This window comes from Protomyctophum parallelum (genome assembly GCF_964188405.1).
Source record: "Protomyctophum parallelum genome assembly, chromosome: 9".
In the NCBI taxonomy this organism is placed as follows: domain Eukaryota; kingdom Metazoa; phylum Chordata; class Actinopteri; order Myctophiformes; family Myctophidae; genus Protomyctophum; species Protomyctophum parallelum.
The window spans coordinates 2,251,415-2,269,676 of NC_139706.1; the positions used below are offsets into that span (position 1 = coordinate 2,251,415).

Sequence of the window (18,262 nt, forward strand, 5' to 3'; positions counted from 1 at the left end):
ATCCCCCCATCTCTCTCCCGTTTCCTGTCAGCCTACTTTCTATCCCTTAAAAAATCAATAAAGGCGTAAGCCGCAAAAAAATATCTTAATAAAAAAAAAAAAAAAAAAACGTTCGCTCTGAAAGAATAGATATTCAAAGATTTGCGCCACTTTTTCGTGATTTTTCAAAAATAGCAGATCTACAATCTCGTAGCGCGGCACTCGGTGCCACGCTATGAGCTTGTAGATCTGCTATTTTTCAATAGATAAAGCATAACATAATGCTTAGTTAAAACACCAAACAGGGGTTTCCACCCAGAATGGGTGAACAGTTGGCCAGCATTGTGTAAGCAGTGCAGTGCTGTGCTGTTCAAAGTTGTCGGGGCATGAAATCTGACGGAGACTTGAAGTTGAAACGCCACCTGGATGGATTGAAGGTTGTTGTACTGTCTGCAGCGCAGCACCGTTTGGAAACGCTACATCGGAGACGACACGTGCTAATGTGAGAGAGAGAGACCCGCTAAAGCACACAGAGATTAAACACTGTGTGCTTTAGTAGTTTAGTTTTAAGCTCTCGGGTGCCACTACTTTTGGCCAAGGCCACAGTTCTGCACGTGAACACTGACTGACCTGGTGATTTGTGTACTGTAAAGAGTGTACATTATGTACATTATTAATATTCTGAATAAGTGCTTGGGCTAAACATGACATTGTAAACACATGTCAAAATCGTACATTGCGCTATTAACACAATATCCCATATTATAACTAGTCTAGTAAACTCAGAATGGATTCAAAGTACAATTGTCTTTCTGCTGCAGTGGAGAATCTCAGGCCTAGCACAAAGAAGTCTTTCATTTCATTGAAATTGCGCAGATACTATTAAACCACACGAGCATTAAAGGGATAACTCATGGATATTTTAGTTTTTTGTCGCATTCCTAAGACGATAATTTGATGGCCAGCCAAAGTGTCCTTATCTGTGTCTCCATAGGGAACCACTGCTGGTCATCACATCAAATTACTCTAATAGATTCGATACATTTCGCTTTGGTGAATAATATTTTAACCCATGTTGGTGTTTTAAACATTATGTTATAATTTAGCTATTGAAAAATAGCAGATCTACAAGCTCATAGCGCGCCACCGAGTGGCGCGCTACGAGCTTGTAGGTCTGCTATTTTTGAAAAATCGTGAAAATGTGGATTTATTTTCTATTTTTATTTTGACGTCAGGTCTAAATGGGTTAAATCTAATAATGCCAACGCAATCACATATAGATGCATGTCCTCCAGTCTTAGTGAAAAGACTTGTGGAGTTCCAGTACTGTCAGTGGATAGAGGGAGGGAGGGAGAGACAGAGGGAGAGAGACAGAGGGAGGGAGAGAGAGGGAGGGAGGGAGGGAGGGAGGGAGAGAGAGGGAGAGGGAGGGAGGGAGAGACAGAGGGAGAGAGACAGAGGGAGGGAGAGGGAGGGAGAGGGAGGGAGGGAGAGACAGAGGGAGAGAGACAGAGGGAGGGAGAGGGAGGGAGGGAGGGAGGGAGGGAGAGAGAGGGAGAGGGAGGGAGGGAGAGACAGAGGGAGAGAGACAGAGGGAGGGAGAGGGAGGGAGAGGGAGGGAGGGAGAGACAGAGGGAGAGAGACAGAGGGAGGGAGAGACAGAGGGAGGGAGGGAGAGGGAGGGAGGGAGGGAGAGAGAGGGGTGGTGGTGGTGTTGGTTGGTGTTAATCTCTCAGGGACTCCCTCCAGCCCTCTGATATGGATATGAGCTGTTTGAAGAGAAGCGCTCATGTCTTTAAAATAAGCACCAACACATTATAGATCACAGCTCCGTCTCTGGGAGCCAGAACTTGAAAGCGATGGACTGTGGCTTTTTCTCTGGGCTTTTTTTACTGTATGACTTTACGTCGAACTCCCACAGCTCACAAGTCTGTTTGTTCTGAGTCTCCCCACAAACGACCCCCATATCATTTTTTTTTTCGATTTCCGCAACAAAAAAAAAAGAGGATCAGATCTCTCGCTAAGACGAGTCGATCGAGTCTCGGAAGGTCATAAGAGTTTTGTTGAGGCCGAGGCGCAAGTAAGTAACTTTGACAATGCTCTCTCTCTCTCCCTCTCTGTCCTTCCTTCCTTCCTTCCGGCCTGCTGCAGTCAAGCAGGACTCCAACCACACCATAGGAGTAGAGTTTGGTTCCAGGGTGGTCAACGTCGGAGGCAAGACGGTCAAACTGCAGATCTGGGACACAGCGGGACAAGAGCGATTTAGGTAAAAGTTCCCCGCAGTGGGAAGCCATGCACCTGGGGGTTGGAAAGCCATGCACCTGGGGGTTGGAAAGCCATGCACCTGGGGGTTGGAAAGCCATGCACCTGGGGGTTGGAAAGCCATGCACCTGGGGGTTGGAAAGCCATGCACCTGGGGGTTGGAAAGCCATGCACCTGGGGGTTGGAAAGCCATGCACCTGGGGGTTGGTTACAGGAGGACTTCACCCAAGAAATTACTTTATTTATTTATCTTTTCCTTTAAACCCATTCTGAACGGGAACCCATTTTGGTGTCGGCATCATGTTATGCTTTAGCTATTGAAAAATAGCAGATCTACAAGCTCATAGCGCGCCACCGAGTGGCGCGCTACGAGCTTGTAGGTCTGCTATTTTTGAAAAATCGAAAGAACGACTGACATTTTTAGAATCTGATCTCAGGTCAGAATGGGTTCATCAGACCAGTGTGTGTCCAGTGGAAACCTCGTATGGATCTGATCTCAGGTCAGAATGGATTATTTGTAGGTATAGTAAGCTATAGTAAACTATAGTAAAATACGCACATCACTTCGTGGAGGTTCTGGGTTCAAAAAGTGACATAGGAATGTTTCATGATAAATGCATTTTATATTATGTGATGTATTCCCATGCCTTTTTGTTCTTGCTTAATGTAAGTCGCTCTGGATTAAGAGCGTCTGATAAATGCCTACACACTCATATGCTCCAAAAGGTATATTTACTGACTGAGTGAGAGAGAGATGGGGAGTGACACGTAGCACAGAAATTACTTTTGTTTACCTACTGTACCTACTGCAGAATTGTGGCTTGTATTGTAAAACATTCCTTAACAGTGAATGAAGAATAAAAAAATGAACAATAAACTTGATGAATGGAATTAATCAGAGACCTGATTTAACAACAACGGCATACGTCCATAAAGTGCTGTGGGGGTTCAACCGGAGGCTCCCAGAGGCGTGCGTGTTTGGTGCACGAGCTCCCAGAGGCGTGTGTGTTTGGTGCACGAGCTCCCAGAGGCGTGTGTGTTTGGTGCACGAGCTCCCAGAGGCGTGTGTGTTTGGTGCACGAGCCGGTTTAGACTGAAAGTGTTTAAAAGAGGTTTATTTACTTTTGCGGCTTTCGCCTTATTTTATATATTTTTTTAGAGGGACAGACAGTAGGCTGACAGGAAATGGGGGAAAGAGATGTGGGAGTGACATGCAGTAAAGGCCGTCGGGGATCGGGAGTCGAACCCGCGGCACACTGCCAGGCTCGGCCTACCGGCCAAGGTGCCTGGACCGCTAAGCAACTGCCCAGGCCTTATTTACCTCTTCTAATGACAAAACACTTTCCCCTACTTGAGCTGTGATTTGGATTTTATGGAAGGACTTTTGACATAGTTTTGCTGCTGTTAAATTTTCTCTGATTTATAATTCCATTTATCAGGTTGCATTTTCATTTTTTTGATTCGTCATTCATGTTTTCTCAAAGACACCACCGGGTAGGTAAATGATACAAATAAAGTAATTTCTTGGGTGAAGTACTCCATTTTTGGGGGGAAATGTTTGTACATAGTGGCCATTTTCACCTACTGTACTGTACTGTATGTATATGTAACATGCCCAAAATAGGTCCACCAGGTTTAAAGTTGTTAATCTGTTTCTCCATCGCTTTCCGAAAAGAGCAGATCTCTAAGCCAACTGCGACTGGTCTGTTAGCTCGTAGACCAGATCTCTAAGCCAACTGCGACTGGTCTGTTAGCTCGTAGACCAGATCTCTAAGCCAACTGCGACTGGTCTGTTAGCTCGTAGACCAGATCTCTAAGCCAACTGCGACTGGTCTGTTAGCTCGTAGACCAGATCTCTAAGCCAACTGCGACTGGTCTGTTAGCTCGTAGACCAGATCTCTAAGCCAACTGCGACTGGTCTGTTAGCTCGTAGACCAGATCTCTAAGCCAACTGCGACTGGTCTGTTAGCTCGTAGACCAGATCTCTAAGCCAACTGCGACTGGTCTGTTAGCTCGTAGACCAGATCTCTAAGCCAACTGCGACTGGTCTGTTAGCTCGACTGGTTTGTTAGCTCGTAGCTCGTCTTTGTACTGTGGCGTATAAATTGGGCTTAACGAACTGGTCTGTTCTTCCTCCTCAGGTCTGTGACGCGCAGTTATTACCGAGGGGCCGCCGGGGCGCTGCTCGTCTACGACATCACGAGGTAAGGAACGGAAAGGTCAAAGGTCACACACACCAACGTCTTATTGTCCGTTACTGCTGTCCACGTCTCTCTGGCAGCAGAAGACAGTAAGACAGTGATGGCAGACAGACTGTACTGTATGTATATGAACAACGTATGTACTCCAATACTTGTTGAGTTGTGACCCAATCATACTCTGTAGTCATACTCTATAGGCCAGGGCATTGGTTCCCAAGGTGGGGTCCGGGGACCCCCAGGTGTCCTTGAGGGAGTTCCAGGGGGTCCCCAGCTAAATGATAGTCTGGAACCAAATGGACCCCTTATGGGACTGTAACTCTGAGAGTGTACAAATGGACCCTAACGGGTCCATTTGGTTCCATTTGTACACTCTCAGAGTTAAACTAACATTGATTTTACAATATAAATTGGACTTTTCTTTAATTCCACACAACTGCTATAATGACAGTTCAATGTTGAATGCAGTACGAGTGGTATTCCCCTCTAAACGGTTAAACGATTCTTCATTTTGCTGGGGACCCCTTGGAACTGCCTCGAGGACCCCTGGGGTGGTCCCCGGGCCCCCCCCCCAGACCCCACTTATTTAATTAAGAACCAATAGGTTTCTCTGACTCATACTCGTCATTCACACTGCCCGTCAACGCCCCGTGCTAACGCCCTAACAGAGCTTTAGCGCGTCCCTGTCGCCTCCACACGTACCGTCTGTGTGCATCACTGTGCTGCTAGCACGATGTGACAAGAGTCAAAGCCACGACGTCTTTATTTGATATGGCTGCGTTTTCCATGGAGCGCTGCTGGCATAACCCATTCTGGGCGGGAACCCCCTTTTGGTGTTGGTGCTGGCATTATGTTAGCCTTTAGCTATTGAAAAATAGCAGATCTACAAGCTCGTACGAGCTTGTAGGTCTGCTATTTTTGAAGAATCGTGAAAATGTTAATATTCTTTCAGAGCGATTTTTTTTTACTCAAATCTTTGCTTCTGGGGGGGGGGGGGGGGGTTTGGGGTCCTTCATTGACATGAAATATTGAGCACCACTGACATAGAAACATGAGGTATTTCAGAACAACTGGCATGATGATTTTGTTTTAATTTCGACGTCGGGCCTAAATGGGATAATCAAGATGGAGTGAGTGCTCTGATGCAGAGTGACAGGTGTGTATTATGGTGTTGAGATGGAGGGGAGAATGTAGCTGTGTATGTCTGCACACGGCAGCAGTCTGGAAAGTGAAAGTCGATTTGAACAAAGTGTCAAATAAGAGAGGAGGAGGAGGAGGAGGGGGGGGCCGGGGGGAAGGAAAATAGAGATACAGATGAGGAAACGAGATAGACAAACCATGAGAGAGCAGAAAGGGAGGAGAGACAATTCATCACAAGCTGAATAACTGAGAGGTAGTGATTTGTGAGAGTTGGACGAGAAGAAACATGCTGACCTCGTCCATTTTAGCGTGGTGATTTTTCTCAGACGTTTTCGTGTTTGCGCGTCTCCAAATAATGTATTTATTCAGCCGCAGACCTGCAATTTAAAAGGTTTGGTCTCGACGGGCACTTGTGGTGTTTGTTTTCGAGATTATTCACAATCTCACAATCTTTTTTTCGAAAATAGCTGAACCCACTTTGAGAAGCATTGAAGTAGACAAATGGGGACGAGAGAGAGAGAGAGAGAGGAAAAGGGGACGAGAGACATTTCACCAAAGCTAAATAAGTGAGAGGTACATGGAGAGAGTTGGAGGGAATGATGTTGTCTGAGTGCAGACTCACACATAGATAAAAGGCTAGGTGGCTCAAGGCTGAGTCTCTTGACGTAGTTCACCCGGCGGCCATCTTGTTGTGTACACGCTGTCTGTTGTGTACTGTACACGCTGTCTGTTGTGTACACGCTGTCTGTTGTGTACACGCTTGACCTAGTTCTGTGGAATCTGAATTCTGGATGAAAAATGAAGAAGAAAAAGGACGAGAAATAGTGATTTTGTTTTTTTATTTGATTCCGTGATAGCCTGAAGTACATTGCTGTAGATTTAATATCAGTCTTTAACCCATTCTGAACGGGAACCCCTTTTGGTGTTTTAAGCATTGTGTTCCACTTTAGCAGCACATTATGTTATATTTTAGCAAATCTACAAGCTCATAGCGCGGGTACCGAGTGCCGTGCTACAAAAGGGTGGCACAAATCTTTGAATATATATATTCTTTCAGAGCGAACGTTTTTAACTCGTATCTTTACGTCTGGGGAGGTCCCTGGAACAACATATTTTGAGATTGGGGTCCGGGGCCAATATTACATATAATTCTTGGGGGTCCTTGGCATGAAAATGTTTGAGAACGACTGACGGAGAAACACGGGTTTTTCTGAAAACGGCCAGGATTTAGAAGACATTTGTAGAATCGTCTAAATGGGTTAACCCATTCTGACCGGGCACCCATTTTGGTGTTGGCATCATGTTATGCTTTAGCTATTTAAAAATAGCAGATCTACAAGCTCATATCGCGCCACCGAGTGGCGCGATACGAGCTTGTAGGTCTGCTATTTTTGAAAAATCGGAGAACGACTGATTTTTTTTTTAAATCTGATCTCGGGTCAGAATGGGTTCATCAGACCAGTGTGTGTCCGGCGGAAACCCTCGTATGAATCTGATCTCAGGTCAGAATGGGTTAAGCAAACGATACATTCCATTATAATGTTGCATAAAGTTGGACTTTTCTTCTGTCTTTGTCCCACTATGTGTCCTCCTGTCCCATCTTGTGGTCCCCATAGCCGGGAGACGTACAACGCCCTGACCAACTGGCTGACAGACGCGCGGACGCTGGCCAGCCCCAACATCGTCATCATCCTCTGTGGCAACAAGAAGGACCTGGACGCCGACAGAGAGGTGACGTTCCTGGAGGCGTCGCGCTTCGCTCAGGAGAACGGTAACTACGTTTTAAAATAGAATATTCTAAAATATAGTCGATATACTACAAGCTCACGGTGTTGTAATGTATGTATTGTGAGCTTGTAGCTGTTTTTGAAAAATGTTCTACATATTTTAGCCTATAAGGACATGCCCAAAATAGGGACTGAGGTTCAAACTTCAAAGTGGTTAAAAAAATCAGGACACGTCAGCTGCATAAATAATTGCTGCTGATACCGAAGTAAAATAATGGGTGATATATTGTACCAATTGTCGCCAAATGTCCTAATATGTAATCTCTGTTTATAAGAGTAAAATGCTCTGCTGAATATGGTCAGTATAAATAAAGCTGATTATTATATGCAAACACTATCTCCGCCCTGAGATTGCAAGGTCAGGGTTCCTTCAGTCCCTGCTTGGCACTCAGCATCAAGGGTTGGATTGGGGGGTCAGTCCCTGCTTGGCACTCAGCATCAAGGGTTGGATTGGGGGGGTCAGTCCCTGCTTGGCACTCAGCATCAAGGGTGGGATTGGGGGGGTCAGTCCCTGCTTAGCACTCAGCATCAAGGGTGGGATTGGGGGGGTCAGTCCCTGCTTGGCACTCAGCATCAAGGGTGGGATTGGGGGGGTCAGTCCCTGCTTGGCACTCAGCATCAAGGGTGGGATTGGGGGGGTCAGTCCCTGCTTGGCACTCAGCATCAAGGGTGGGATTGGGGGGGGGGGTACATTATGGCTTAGTGAAAATAGCCAATCTACAAGCTCACAACGTGTCACTTTGCACTGCATTGTGAGCCTGTAGATCGGCTATTTTCACAAATTCTTAAACATTTGTCTTCTAATTTATGGAATTTCTTAGATCTTTCTTTTATTTCTTCGTGAAATTACTGGGATTTTTTTTTTTTTTTTTTTTTTCATGAAGAAAAAAAAAGGGACCCACATGGGTGTCACGACCCACGGTTTGGGGAAACGGTGATGTGTTGTAGTACAACACACGCTATAGGAACAGGAAAGGTCTGACCTATGGGGCCTCAGGGCTATTTATCATGTCGCTCCCCCCTCCCTCTACCGCAGAGCTGATGTTCCTGGAGACCAGCGCTCTGACAGGAGAGAACGTGGAGGAGGGCTTCCTAAAGTGCGCCCGCACCATCCTCAATAAGATCGAGTCAGGTACAGGTTTTCCCATCGCTCTGTTTGTTCACGAGGACCGTCACCGTGTCGGCTGGGTGTTCCTGTACCACTGCTCTCCCTGGCCTAGTTTAACACAGTCTGACCTGAGATCAGATTCATACCAGGTTTCCACTGGACAACACACTGGTCTGATGAACCCATTCTGACCTGAGATCAGATTCTAAAAAATGTCAGTCGTTCTTCGATTTTTCGAAAAATAGCAGACCTACAAGCTCGTATCGCGCCACTCGGTGGCGCAATATGAGCTTGTAGATCTGCTATTTTTCAATAGCTAAAGCATAACATGATGCCGACACCAAAATGGGTGCCCGGTCACAATGGGTTAACACAGTCTGGGCGGCAACCCTTGTTGGTGTTTTTTGGAAAAATAGCAGATCAAAGTGCCGCGCTATGAGCTTGTAGGTTTTTTAATCGTGAAATGTGGTGCAAATTGAATATATATATATATATATATATTCTTTCAGAGACAAAGTTTTCAACTCAAATCTTTGCTTTGGAACGACATATTTTCAGATGGGGTGTCGGCGGCCAAATACAGATAATTCTGGTGTCCCCGATATGAACATTTTTGAGAACGACCGACATAGAAACATAGGGTTTTTCAGAAAACTGTCAGGATTTAGAGTCGTGCAGAGATGCAGAGTCGTTCCCAGGTCTAAATGGGTTAAGTAGGTCCTTCAGGAGTCTAAACTAGTGACTTTTCAGTCTTGGCTCTGCGTTGAATATCGTTGCTGAAAATAGACGATCCAAAGCTCAAGCTCAAAATGTGTCGGATGCTGGGGTTTAATATGTTAACCAAAAAGCCAGTCCACACCAATGATTCGCCTCCTTGCAACCATTGTTGCAAGGAGTTTGCAAGTTGCCTTGTGGTGTGGACTGGTCTTAAAACGGTTGAGTTGCGTTGGTGTGGAAATGAAAAATAACTGAAACGGTATTTTCTGCTTGCAATATACAAAAACAACTCTGTCATACATAGGCCTAGTAGTTACATTTGCCAGTTTTAAAGGAGAATGCCGGAATAGCCATTTTTCTTACAGTAATCTGACGTTAATATATCCAACTAGAAAAAGTGCCCCTCGGGGGCGACAGGTCTCCACCAGGAGACCTACACGTGTCTTTCACAATTACCAAACGTGCAAACGTGCAGACGTGCAGGTGTTTTGACCCAACGGGGCTTCTGTAATAAGGCGAGAGAGCGTAAGACCCAGCGTGCCCGTCCATAAACTGTGTATGTCTGTGTGTGTGTGTGTGTGTGTGTGCGAGCGAGCGCATGCGTGTGTGCGAGCGCATGCGTGTGTTTGTGTGTCAACACCCAGGCTGGCGGCCTTACCGTCAACGAGTCTGTTTATATACTGTCCTGTCTGTATTCCTAATGGCTCCTCTCTGACTGACATTATCACCCTGCCGGGGGTCAAAGGTGAACTAGACCCGGAGAGGATGGGGTCAGGCATCCAGTACGGAGACGCGTCCTTGCGGCAGCTGAGACAGCCGAGAGGAACGACCACGGCCAATAAACAGCAGTGTAACTGCTAGGGGTCGGGGCGCTGCCCCCTCCCCTCAGCCCCCCTCAACCAGGCCCACGCTCACAGGACACCCCCTACAGGTCAGTGTCTGTAAGTCGCCATCTTTGTAGATCCGTTTGGGCCCAGCTGGCCCATTGGCCCCCTTCTTCTTCTTCGTTGGTTTTTATTTTGACTCAAACGGGGGGTGGCTCCGGATCATAGACTGTAACGGTAGCCACGCCCCTCAGAACATACGTGACTTTATGGTAATTTCTTTAAATAAATGGGACCATACTTTTCCAAAAAGAATATTATGACATGAGAAAGGAGACTTTAAACTAGTGACTGAGAGCAGAAAGTATTCATGACCATGTTTATTAAGGTAATACAGTCTAGGTGAAGTTGGGCCCAAATACATGGACCTCTATGGGGATATGGGTTTTTTTGGGCCCAATGACAGCGCCACAACAGGCCATTATATTAACTTTCAGGAAGTCCCGATTTCCTTAGTGGCTTCACGAAATATCTGTCTGACTGCCCCCCTGGTCTACCCTCACCCAGGCCCACTCTCACAGGACACCCCCTAAAGGGTCAGTGTCGTCTCTGACGTCGGCCAGCAACGTTTACGTCATATCAGGATATGTGCTCACATACTCCGTCCTAAAGCCTGTACTAGCAGGATTTGGGATTAGCTAAAGATAACTCTACCAGTTTAACTGAAACACTAGTGCCCTTTGTTGTAACTGTAAGACGTGAAAGTAAGCCTTGCCTCTTAGGCCTTTGAATTGTATTATATTATATTTACACTGCCTCTGGGGGTTACAGCTGAAGGAATAAGGTTAGAATTGTGATTAAAAATTACATTTAAGACAAATTCACCAGCCAGCTACAACTCTGTTGCCTGGATTATGTGTTTGAATTGTTCATATCCATTATATTTGTCAAATATTACAGCTTGCTCTTCGTCTGTGAAATATGCTGCTCTGCTGCCAGTAGTTTTGTCAAACTGTAGCCCCTTCGTGTGAGCGTTTTAAGAGTGTGATTGCAGTTGTTAGGGTTGGAGAAGACTTAATGGTGAAAGGATATCCTGGGTAGGTGGCTGGCTTCATAGTACAGGCTTTTGGCACGATGAGGATGATTTTTATCATCATTATTTCTGTTATGAAAGGCATATTTCACTTGAAAACATTTCTGGGGTCATTTTCACATCTACTCTGGCTTCAGTGTGCACCCCAGACAGTTGCTCGATTAATTATGTCGATTTTTAGATATTCCTTTTTCAGACACGTCACCCTCCTATATGATAATTTAACTTCAAACTCCATTTTAATCACGTTAGACTCGTTTAAAACAACACGTCCCTGGTTTTAGTGACTGAAATTGTCCCAATGTGTGGAGGAGCAGTGGTGTTTTGGTCGCTACACGGGAAACCATGGCGTTCCAGTTGTCTTTTTTCACACGCAAGGTATGCTGTATTCTTGTCATTGCAGACAGTGTTTTACTCATCTGCTCTCTCTCTCTCTCTCTCTCTCTCCTCCCCATGTCAGCTCCAGGTGGTGTGTTTGGTGCGTTTCTCTTCAGCCTCACACACACACACACACCGCAGCCCAGATTACCTGGACCAGAGGTCGCCACCCCTGACCTCTGGTAAGAGTCAACATTTCCTGCCTGGGCCCTGGGGGGAGGTCCGCTCTGCCCCTGGGCCCTGGGGGGAGGTCAGCTCTGCCCCTGGGCCCTGGGGGGAGGTCAGCTCTGCCCCTGAGCCCTGGGGGGAGGTCAGCTCTGCCCCTGGGCCCTGGGGGGAGGTCAGCTCTGCCCCTGGGCTCCTGGGGGGAGGTCAGCTCTGCCCCTGGGCCCTGGGGGGAGGTCAGCTCTGCCCCTGGGCCCTGGGGGGAGGTCAGCTCTGCCCCTGAGCCCTGGGGGGAGGTCAGCTCTGCCCCTGGGCTCCTGGGGGGAGGTCAGCTCTGCCCCTGGGCCCTGGGGGGAGGTCAGAAAGCCCCTCGGACGCGCTGGAAGACAGAAATGTTGCTCCATTATTTCTCACCCAGAGACCAGGAAGTGTTGAGGGTTTTAACTGTATGTATGGGCTGCCCTATTCTTCTTCTTCTGGTTTTAATAACACATGCTCATCATAGATGGTTTCACACAAACACACTGAATATCACGATTCTTTTTTGTTTTGTTTGTTTTATTTTATTTTTGTTGCATCTATTGATCGTGTGAAAGTAGCCTGGTAGGGTTTAAAGATTTGGATTGGCCAGCAGCACTCAGACAATTAACATTCACTGAGGGGATTCTGCATTTATAATAATTATTATTGACTGATCTTATTCTGGACCCTTATTTGCACTGAACGTCGGTACTCCTTTTCATTAATAATGTGATACACAGATGAAGACCAAAATGCATCTTCCGTCTAACCATCTCAATAGATTGTTATTTTCTTGTGCTAATCTGTTGAGGACTTTGGTTTGACACTGTTGTAGGTGTACTAAAAAAAACGGTTGTTAATTATTTTCGTCAGGCCTGATATATAAATGGGTGTGTTTTTACGGCGTAGATCAGGTCTGTTCAATCATATATAAGCCCAAATATTGACCACGGGCCTTCATTCAATCTGGCTGTATGAGAAGCGCCGGCATCATGTTAGAATGTGGGCCTTAGTAATATATTTGACGTCGTGGATGTATTCTGTTCCCAGTTACCATGTCTGAACTGTTGATGTCTCCAAAAGGGGACTGGTCCAGCCAACACTCCACACACGCACGCGCGCGCACGCACACACACACACACACACACACACACACACACACACACACACACACACACACACACAGGTCTGCGGGTCATGTTGAAAGCACAAAGACGAACGAAACGTCACACCTGACTTACACTTGTCTGCGCACCGAACATAGCAGATCTACAAGCTCACAGTTGGCACTTTTGATGAACGTCGTAGATCTGGCGTTTTTCAGCGTGCGACACCGTGGCGTGCAACTTGGCATAGCTCAGGCTTTTGCCCTTTTTGTTTTACTCCAAAGGCCACAACGGGGGCGGCGCTTTTCATTTATCTGATTTCCTCGCCTGCTCTGGCCCATGTTAATGTTCTTGCGTTATCTGGCACAGCCACAGAAGAAGGTTAGCGGGAGGGTTATCTTATCTTTGTAAAAGCCTCTCTCTCTCTCTCCCTTCTATTCCTCCTCTATAGCGGCGGTTCTCTGTCAGGGACCCCCAAATGAATGTGCATTTGGCCAGGTCTATATTGATATATTTTGTATAGTATATTTTTCATAATTTCGCAAAGAAATAGCAAACTGCTCTACAAGCTCACAACGCACCGCGATGCGCACTTGTGAACTTATAGATCAGCTAAAGATATATCTTTTAGTATAAAAGACGCCATGTTAAGTAAGTTTGGACCTGTGGGGGGGTCCCCACTCTGAGAACCACTGCTCTGCTACACCTCCCTTCCCCATTTCTCCCCCCCCTCCCCCCCAAACGTCACTCTGCGACACGTGCATTAATCAGAAAGGTCACAGGAAACCACAGTTTAGTTTCGCTACAGTCTCCTCGCCGGTGAATGGTTTCATAAGCCCTCGCCCGAGGTTTCTGCTCTCAGAGGGTTCGGTTACACTTCCAGATTTTTGTTTTTTTAATGTGACATTTTGGTCTCAATGAAGCGGGCCACAGAACCGGAACCGTCGCTCTGTGTGGTTGAGGTTGTTTCGGGTCAACAGAATCGACAGTAAAATGGTCTCCTCCTCCCATGTGTCACTATCGCACCGATGTGGTGGGGGTTTGTTGAAGGAGAACGAGGCTGCGAGGTAAAGACACGCTGGTTCTAAACACCAGGTCTGCAGAACGGCCCGTACGGGTTTGTAACTGGAGAGTTGTACAAATTGTGTTCATTTTGTACATTCCCGAGACTTAAATCTAACATTTTGACGGTGCCTATTGAGGTGTCGGAGATAGAAATGTGTAGCAAATAGGGGTTTGTGGCCTAATGCATAACAAACCGGGGGTCCTTGAATTTAAAAGAAAAAGGTTTTGAACCACTGACCTAAAATATGTCTCCATCCTCCAGCCCTCTTTAAGCCTAAATGTAGACGCTGTAGTATGATAGGTGTCGCTTAACGGCAGAAAGCTGATTTTCACGGTGTGAGCTTGAAGATCAGCTCTTGTCGGTAAAAGGCAACACCGCCGTGTGATGAAATATGAATTAGTCTTAAGCCATATAAGGTGCTGCTTTATAGTCACCGTTATAGGCTGCTGAGAGATCTTCTCACAGCGGCTTGGGACTTCCACACAAGGCTGCTCCTCCTCTTCCTCTGACGTGCACTCTCACCGACACTCCTCCGGCACTGGCATGCATGTGCACTTAACACCACCAGCTCACTATTGAACAGCTCACTATGTCCACTCACACCGACAGCTCACTATGTCCACTCACCGACGGCTCACTTGCGAGCCTTAAACCGACTTTCAGCCCACGTTCCTGTTTTGGACGAGTAATTTTCGAGCAAATATTTTCAACAGTAGCATATCCACAAGTCATGCAACGTGTCGCGAGCTTGTAGATTTGCTGTTTTCACATGTTTCTCCAAATAACCAGTATCCTGTACACAGGGCGCAAGCTGTTACACGAGACGGTGCACTTAGGAGAAAGACGGAGAATTGGACGAGCAGGAGGGGGAGGGGGGGGTGCGGTGTTTGACGGATGGTTCAGAAAGGCTTGGTTTCATTTATTTTAGTTTTTTTTCTTTTCGTTTTGCTTAATCGTGTGACATTTGGTCGACTGCAAGTGCACTTTTACTTTCGAGAGAAGAAGATTGTTGTTTATATGCTGTAACTACAGAACTGTACATTTTATTTTAATTGAAACGCAAACTGTAATAAAACCATTTTAATTATATATATATATATACACAGTATGTCATTTCTTACTGAAGAACAACTGAGTTTGTTGGTTCTCTGGATGGGACGTTTCAGCCGTCGCTGCTAGTCTAGTGATGTCATCATGCCTAGTGATGTCATCACGCCTGTTAGTTGGAATAGATTTGATCACTCGCTGCTGATGTGAGGTCATCATGACACAATTACGACAACTCCTCCAACTTCCTGAGCTGTGAGCCTGGCAACCACACGTCTGAACCTGGCAACCACACGTCTGAACCTGGCAACCACACGTCTGATCAGAAACACTTTAAAACCTGGCAACCACACGTCTGAACCTGGCAACCACACGTCTGAACCTGGCAACCACACGTCTGAACCTGGCAACCACACGTCTGATCAGAAACACTTTAAAACCTGGCAACCACACGTCAGAAACACTTAAAACCGTTCTGGACGGGAACCCCCTTTTTGGTGTTTTAAGCATTAGGTTATACTTTAGCTGTTGAAAAATAGCAGATCTACAAGCTCGTAGTGTAGATCTGCTATTTTTGAGAAATCGTGAAAATGTGTCGCAAATTTTTGTATATATATTCTTTGAGAGCGAACGTTTTAACTCAAATCTTTGCTTATGGAACAACATATTTTCAGATGGGGGTCGGCGGCCAATTTCATATATTTCTGGGGGTCCTTGACATGAAAATGTCAAGGACGACTGGGTGTTTTGCAGAAAACAGAGAGTTTGAGTTAGGTCTGTATATGTGTTCTACCTGTATGGTGCTTAATAAGCACCCACCAATAGCCATATGTTGAGCCGGAGCATTCTATTCTAACTTCATCCAGTCTGCCATTGGCATTCTGGCTGAATTCTACACCAATGATGAATACACTCAAACTCAGTTGTTGCCTTTAGTAACATGTTATTTAATCCTCCTTTAAAACTACTGTAGATCTGGAGTAATCTATGCTGTAAATAAGATTAAAGTTGTCTATTGTCTATCGAGGGTGGATATTTGCTCATTTGATTGTAATGATTATGGAATTCTGAGTAAAAAAAAGCTTTGTTTTTTAAGTTAATATCTGTTGAGATGTCTTTCTTTTCGTTTTATAAATGTTAGGTTTAGGGGTCTAACTTCATGGATGGTTCAGTTCATCAACTTAACTTCATATTGGTAAATCTTGTGCTCTGAACATTGTTATAGGGCAGTGGTTCCCAAAGTGGGGTCCGGGGACCCCCAGGGGTACTTGAGGGAGGTCGAGGGGGTCCCCAGCTAAATGCTAGTTATGAACCAAATGGACCCTGAGTCTGTAACTCAGAGAGAATACAAATGGAACCAAACGGACCCTAACGGGTCCATTTAGTTCCATTTGGCTATACAGTTTAGGCCGTGCTACAGTAAGAAAGAAAGTTACTATGTTTACCCAGGGTAACTGGACTAAGCTCAATAACTTGTTTACAGCCAGGCCCTGCTCATAGAACATTTCATGGTCGGGGGTTCAATGCCTTGTCCAAGGGCACTTCAGCGGTGGTAATTTTAACGTGCCGGTCCGGGGATACGAACTATAGCGACCTTCCGATATCAAGACCGCTCCGCAAACCGTTCGGCCACCGCTGCCCCACAACATCACAGTTTGAACAACAGACGTATAGAAAAGAGACGAGATCTGACTGCTGGCACCAAACCATCTAAGTCGGCGTAGGGAGTACATACTGTACGCTGCTGTACCCTCTTACAGATAATAGTCAAATATGAGATGACCATGATAAGGTGGCGTCTATCATCACCCCCAAATATTTGGTGTGCACAGATAGACACTAGGGGGTGCTAGAGCACCCCCTGCCCTTTTGGCAATGCAATGTTTTAGTTTTTAATTTGTAGTGTGTGGACCATGGTGACATTGATCAAATCTTGTTAAAAAAACGTTTCTATATTATTTAGGTCCCCACAATCTAAAGCTATGTTTCTATGTCAGTGGTTCTTCGATAAACAAATAAATAGCAGACCTACAAGCTCGTAGCGCGCCACTCGGTGGCTATTTTCACTTGAGCACCTGCCCCTCTAAATGTCTGTGCACGCCACTGACTGACTTGTTCCATAGCTGATCCATGGATTGTCACCGGTGGTGTCTTATCACCGGGAGCAGGACCAAAGATAATTTCCTCAATTTTCTTAGTGTTGATAATTAGATACTTTTTGTCACATAATACATAAATGGGGGACCCAGAGATAGAAATGCCATTAAACAGGGCACTGTAGCCTAATGCATGTCAAACCACGGGGGCCCTTGAAATGAAAAGATCACTGCTAGAGCCATAAACATCTTCTCTCATGGGGGTCCTTGGCATATATTTTCAAATGGGGGTCCGCAGGGCTAATGAGTATCATTTTGGGGGTCCTTGACATGACATTGATTGTGAACCACTGTTATAGGGTACGTACAAATAGATTTTATTGAACAGTATATTTGTATCAACGCCTGTCATTGTTCTGTAGTCATTCTGATGTCTTTGAGTGGAATGAATATTGTACAGTGCACAGACTAAAGCAGGGGTGGGAAACTTTAACGATGGAGAGGGCCATTATATTTCCATACTCACTCCAGAGGGGCCACATTGCATGCATGTCGTAGCAAAAATAGCCGATCTACAAGATCTACAAGATCTACTTGTAGATCAGCTATTTTTTGCTATATTTGAATTGAAAACATGAATAATGTTTTGCTATTTTTTTATTGGAATCCTGAAAAGTAACGTTTTTATTGAATTTCAAATGCATTTAGTTATAGTTATGTTAACTTTATGAACTGTTACTACATAACTACATTGGACACAAAAAGACAATAACATTTTAATACTAGTCATTAAGTAGGCTACTAGTCATGAATTAATTCAAGCGGGTTTGGAATTGTAACCGCTGAAATCAATACTATATCAGTAGGCTATTATTATATTAACATGGGCCGCATGTGGCCCAGCCCTGGACTAAAGGCTAAAAGACCACCAAGTGCAATTGTCTGGATTTATGTTCCAGGGTCGATGCGGTAACGGCCACAGTGGGTTCACGTTAGGTGAAATAAGATATATTGACTGATTTATTGATCTTAGACCACCTGTGACCATTGCATCAACCCAGCTGCATTTATTTTGACAGGCAGGAAACAATAGCTCCCGTTGGCCACTAGATGGTGCTAACATGTTAAACTCAAACCACTGCTCCACAGCCCTTCCCCACGGCTCGGTTCTTCTTCCTCCCTAGCCGTCATCTTGTTGTCATCCATTTGCACTGCAGTGTTTTAGGAGTGAGGCGATTAGAATAACATGGTTTAGAGCAGTGGTTCCAGGACCCC

General features: G+C 45.6%; 1 protein-coding gene across 3 annotated transcripts in view; it reads left to right on the forward strand.

Moving 5' to 3' along the window:
- Window positions 1–14,933, forward strand: part of rab4b (RAB4B, member RAS oncogene family) — a 29,238-nt gene extending 14,305 nt beyond the window's left edge. The window contains exons 3-9 of one of the 3 annotated variants that reach the window (XR_014569777.1): window positions 2,131–2,245; window positions 4,383–4,445; window positions 7,196–7,350; window positions 8,403–8,498; window positions 9,937–10,122; window positions 11,569–11,706; window positions 11,827–11,843. Coding sequence is in view for 1 of the 3 variants with exons in the window: in XM_083773787.1 (XP_083629913.1) it covers window positions 2,131–2,245; window positions 4,383–4,445; window positions 7,196–7,350; window positions 8,403–8,498; window positions 9,937–10,052 (545 nt within the window). In the remaining 2 variants the exon portion in view is untranslated. Of the gene's footprint in view, window positions 1–2,130; window positions 2,246–4,382; window positions 4,446–7,195; window positions 7,351–8,402; window positions 8,499–9,936; window positions 10,123–10,571; window positions 10,604–11,568 lie in introns of those variants that run through there. The other 2 variants (XR_014569776.1, XM_083773787.1) reach the window with 2 other exon arrangements.
- Window positions 14,934–18,262: the final 3,329 nt, after the last annotated feature.